The sequence below is a fragment of the Rhagoletis pomonella genome, unplaced genomic scaffold, assembly GCF_013731165.1.
Source record: "Rhagoletis pomonella isolate Grant_MI unplaced genomic scaffold, Rhpom_1.0 Rhpom_scaffold_00010, whole genome shotgun sequence".
In the NCBI taxonomy this organism is placed as follows: domain Eukaryota; kingdom Metazoa; phylum Arthropoda; class Insecta; order Diptera; family Tephritidae; genus Rhagoletis; species Rhagoletis pomonella.
In genome coordinates, this window is record NW_023458564.1 from 1,545,469 (window position 1) to 1,551,053 (window position 5,585).

Below are 5,585 nucleotides of genomic sequence, written 5' to 3' on the forward strand. Positions count from 1 at the left end.
AAAATATGAGGGCATCGGGTCATCAAAGTTAAGGGAACTTAACGCAAAACGAACAAATTTTCTCTGCACTCTTTCGAGTCTGGCGGCATGACAGCCGTAAATGGGGTTCCATATAATAGAAGCGTACTCTAGTTTTGATCGTACTAAAGAGATAAATAAAGCTTTCCTGGTGTATGGATCCTTAAAGTCTTTCGCATATCTACGCAGGAAAGCCAGGTTACTGTAGGCTTTTGGAAGAAATTTAATGTAACAATGTATTTTATAATTACGAAAAAATAGTTATGGAATTGAAAAATAACTGATAATTACTATAAAATGATACAAGAGTAATAAAATGATACAAGAATAATAAAAATAACGATTTGGTTTGAACCAAAAAATTTATTTTAACTAAATATTGTATATTTTAATATACAATGTAAATTTTAAATATGCATGGAGGAGTATTCTACGACCATTCTTCTTAATCTTTCTTGGTTCTTCTTTCACGTTGATTTTGTAGCGGTTCCAAACGTTTAATGAACTGATTCACCTGGCTGCTCCGACCACAATCAAAATTCCTCGCCATCCAAAAAATGCAAGGAATGCTCAAGATGTTCAAAAATTACGTGAATTTTCAATGTCACATAAACTTTTGTACTGGCATAAGCTTTTTTAATTCTTTAATGAATTTATCTAAATCCTGGCCGGGTGGTGACATAGAACAACAAAAATCCACAATTTCGTTCATTGCTTTGAAAGCAGAAATGAAAGGTGTAAGTGAAAATTTGCCTACATTTGAATAAATTTCTGGATCATCTAGCTCATCTGAATTTTGCAGAAGTTGCTTTTGTAAGTGGCGGAACTAATCCGTTCCTTGTAACACATGTAATTCAGGAATTGTACATTTTTTAATAACAAGTACATTATCATCTTCTTTGAGGAGATCTGAGTGATTTTCCATTGCCAGTTTCTTCTTTTCACCTCCAAGTACAAACTGCTCATGATCATTTTTTTAATTTCCATAAGTGTTTTAAAGTACGACGACATGTTCAGACACTTCAAAGTTTGCATTTACATGCTTTTTTTTATAAGATTCTCATATTTCTCGCTGATGGCATTACTAATTTGATGATTGCTAGAAACAATTTTTTTTCACAACGGGCACACATTTTTGACCGATTTTCGTCGTTTTTACTTCTCAAACTCACTTTTTCCGTTGTTTTACTACTAAGACTTACGTGTACATACAAAATTTACGTAAGACGAAAAAAGTTACTTAAAAAGGATATTGTTACTTGGGTCCGAAAAAATATTTTAAGATCGAAAAAGGAATTGTTGAAAAAACTGCTAAACGATCAGGTAGGATTTCCTTCGCAACGGATTTTTAAACTATGAAATAGCTGGAATAAGATGCGGTAAACCATTTCATTAGGCATTTTCGTTTAACTTCTTTTTGATTGAGGATAGGTGTGTATATGAAGAAGCACACCACAAATGGAAGGAGAGACACATAAATAAGAACAATGATTTTTCCGCATTAGATCCGGAAAGCTAATAAAGACATAGAAAAATCACTTTTTAAACTCCATTTCACACAATAAAAATAATTAATGCAAATGCAAATTTTTCTGTTCTCACAAAAATTATGAAAACTGTGAAAATTAATCTAGTTTAATTATTTACTTATATGTACAAATACTTGCACACAATTTTTAATTTCATGGTAAGGTAAGTTTGCTAGTATATCTGAGTAAGATTTAATACATATGTATGTATACCAATTAGGTTCACATTAAAATAAAAACTTTGGGCTTGGCCTAAAGTAAAAAATTAACACAATGACTGCTTTGAAGGTGTTGAGAACTTAAGAACTCCATTAAAAGCAAAAAAAAACTTAAGTTTTCTCCCCAGCTAAAGGCCTTGAAGAGCAGTAGCGCTCACTTTTAACGTATGTACCTACATTAGGGTGGTCGAAAAATACATGTGAAAAAGTTGGAATTTTTATGCTCCCACCCCCTAGGCTTGTTCTATACCGAAAAAAAATATACCCCTATTTTTATACCCGAGCGCACTTGTGCACAAGGGTATATTAATTTTGTTCACATAACGGTTGTTTGTAACAGCCAAAACGAATCGAGATAGATATAGACAAATGTATACATTAATGATCAGAATGAAAAGAGAAATCAATTAAGCCATGTCTGTCTGTCGGTCCGTCTGTCCGTCTGTCCGTCCGTCCGTGTACACGATAACTCGAGCAAAAATTGAGATATCTCAACGAAATTTGGTATGTAGGTTTCCATTAATCCAAGGTAGGTTGGTATTGAAAATGGGCGAAATCAGACTGTAACCACGCCCACATCCCATATAACGGTAATTTTCGGAAATACGAAAACTGCGATATTTTAGTAACTACTAAAGATTATTCACTTAAAATTGATATTTACAATAAGCTTTAGACGAAAAATAAGAATATTATAAATTTTTGGAAAATGGGTGTAGCCACGCCCACTTATGGTAACTTGTGTATATCTTGGTAACCGCTGCACCAATTTCTTCCAAACTTGGCACAGTTGTTGGCCTCGCCACAACATACCAAATGACCGAAAATTTTTAAAATCGGACAATAGCCACGCCCACATACCATATAACGGTAATTTAGAGAAATACAAAATCTTCGATAAATCAGTAAATATTAAGGCTGATTTATTCAAAATCGATGCTTGCAACAGTTCTTTACCAAGAAATACGTTTATGATAAAATTTTGGAAAATGGGCGTGGCACCGCTCACTTATGACCACATATATGTACCTCGGTAACAATTCTACCAATTTGTACCAAACTCGGTATGGTTATTGTGCTTGCCACATAAAAGCAAAACGTTGAAAATTATCGAAATCCGAATAAAATTACTTCCGCTTTTCATATAACGATAAATTTCAGAAATGCTCGAAACTTAAGTATTTCGAAATTTAAGGACGCTTATTTTTCTTAAAATTGATACACCCCGGCTTACAATGTAGCGGTAGCTTTCGGAAAGGTGAAAAACATATATTTAATACTTGCGCCGGGTATTTAATCTTCGGCTCCGCCCGAACTTAGACTTTCTTACTTGTATATTTTAAAATCGAAAAATAAATAGAGGTCGCTCAAAGCGTCCAAAGTTTTCTATGTATTTTATGTGGGAAAAAACAACTTTTCGTAGAAATGGTATAGTTTTTTCAAAAATCAATATTTTCGATCGGATAACTCTGGTTGCCTTCAGCAGACTTTCAATTATATTTTTTCGGTATAGAACCATTATATGGGGTGAGAGCATAAAAATTCCGACTTTACTTTTTCACACGTATTTGTCGAACATCATGTTAAAAATGAGCACTACTGCTCCTCAAGGTTGAGATCATTACAATTACGACCATTGGACCACCCTAACCTACATACATGCAATATGCGATTTGATATAATGTGATATGCTGCGATTTTTCCCAACATCAAATTACTGCATTCAGAAAATCTTTCATATTATTTCTTTTTTTTTGTAAATGGTTAAAGCTTGATTCAACGTGTAATTATTCTTCACGAAAATTGTGTGAAATGAAAAATTTAATGCCAGCTTAGCAAATGCATTTTGTGAGAATTTTGGTAAATTGATGGATACATGGTATGAAATTTTAAATTGCATTTATGAGTTATTCATTACTACATTTCTACATACATATATGTTCAACATACGTTATAACATATCTATGCATGCGTATGCTAGTGGGTAAACATTAGACTGGGTCGAAAAAAAAGTTGCTAATGTCCGCCCCTAAATTTAAAGATTATGTTGAGAGGGTTCTGGAAAAATTTTTTATTTTTTTTTTTAACCCTCCGAAATACAGCCGAAATGGTTTTTTCGTTGTAACTTGGTTATTTGACGGCCGATTTTTAAAATTGATATGTCATTATTTTTGTCTTGAGAAGCTTCACTTTTCGTTCTTATGTCTTTTTAAGCTTTGAAGTCGCGTTCGCATGATAAGGGCAGAAACAAAATTTTACCCCCCCTAAAGTATATTTTTTTCCTTACCAAACGAAAGTACTTAAAAATTCAAGAAAATGTTGCCTTCAAACTATATTACTAAAATAATAAACAAAGGAGTTATAGCACTTTTAATATCACAGGTCAACATGAGTTTCAGATGTAAGTATAATAACACAGTACAACAAAAATTGATTTTTTTTATGCAAGTTGGGTATTTGACGGCCGATTTTTAAAATTAACATGTCATCACATTTCCTTTTAAGCTATGAAGTCGTTTACCCATGGTTAGGTCAGCTAACAAAATTCGCCCCCACAAATTCCTCCAACAGTTTTCTTAGTTGGAAATTTAATCTCACTGCTTTCGTACCAATTTAGGTACATTTTTGCTACGATTTTTCCCAAATTCATACTCTTTGTTTTCGTCGCATCAGCAACCATCATCAGCGAAACATGGTAGAGTTTGTTGTGAAAGTTTATGCACCATTCTGGTTTCTTGTAAAGAGCCAGCCACAAGCAATTCATGGAAGTAGACACGTTTTTAAGTATATTTGCTGGATACGCGAACTATCAAATGCTGTTCAAGCCATTATACGTTCAGCTATAGAAAATAATGCATATTATTTTCACCCAGAAAATATATTATTAGCCATGATAACCGACGCTGATCCAGAGATACGTAATGATGGGTACGAAAAAATCAAAACAGCACGTCAATATCCACCAGCAGGGCTTCGCGTGTTCAAGGTCCCAAAGCGTGGCGTAATAAACTTTGAAAGTAAGTCGTATGTCAGCATGATCGATTGGAGTCAGTTTAAGATTACGGAACCCCCTTGTGTGCAGTTCTACCCAGATAGTGAACTTACAATGTTTCAATTTTCGGAAAATGAAGTGATAAATATCCCAGGTAAATATCTTCAAACTAAAAACTTCACACGGGTCTTATAGTACTTTTAAATCATTTTTTTTTAGAGTTCCTCTGTCATTCCCAGAATACCGAACGGTTTGTGCGTGTTGTTAGTGAGTCTGCAAGTGCTGTCACTGATGAAAAGCGCCTGGGCCACATTTTTGCAAAATTAGAAAGCCGAGACCAATATAAAAGCCTTGATTCGCGCCAAAATTTGCTTAAGTAGCAATAAATATTGTAAGTGAAATAACTTTTTTGTTGATTATTTTAGTAATATAGTTTGAAGGCAACATTTTCTTGAATTTTTAAGTACTTTCGTTTGGTAAGGAAAAAAATATGCTTTAGGGGGGGTAAAATTTTGTTTCTGCCCTTATCATGCGAACGCGACTTCAAAGCTTAAAAAGACATAAGAACGAAAAGTGAAGCTTCTCAAGACAAAAATAATGACATATCAATTTTAAAAATCGGCCGTCAAATAACCAAGTTACAACGAAAAAACCATTTCGGCTGTATTTCGGAGGGTTAAAAAAAAAAAAAAAAATTTTTCCAGAACCCTCTCAACATAATCTTTAAATTTAGGGGCGGACATTAGCAACTTTTTTTTTTTGTATGGGGACCGACCCAGTCTAGTAAACATCTAAAAAAATAAAAAAGGTAAACGGCACGATGAACTT

The 5,585-nt window shown here is 33.6% G+C and overlaps 1 protein-coding gene across 1 annotated transcript; it reads left to right on the forward strand.

The window, feature by feature from the left end:
* Positions 1-4,217: 4,217 nt before the first annotated feature.
* Positions 4,218-5,223, forward strand: LOC118746391. The gene is made up of 2 exons (XM_036480251.1): positions 4,218-4,911; positions 4,977-5,223. The coding sequence occupies exons 1-2, from the start codon at positions 4,458-4,460 to the stop codon at positions 5,135-5,137; spliced, it is 615 nt and encodes a 204-aa protein (XP_036336144.1). The 5' UTR covers positions 4,218-4,457; the 3' UTR covers positions 5,138-5,223.
* The last annotated feature ends 362 nt before the right edge of the window (positions 5,224-5,585 follow it).

Excerpts from the sequence above, each read along its gene's own strand:
- LOC118746391 (XM_036480251.1), top strand. The coding sequence starts at position 4,458 with ATGGTAGAGTTTGTTGTGAAAGTTTATGCACCATTCTGGTTTCTTGTA. Across the intron at positions 4,912-4,976 it reads TGAAGTGATAAATATCCCAG|AGTTCCTCTGTCATTCCCAG; the intron begins GTAAATATCTTC and ends ATTTTTTTTTAG.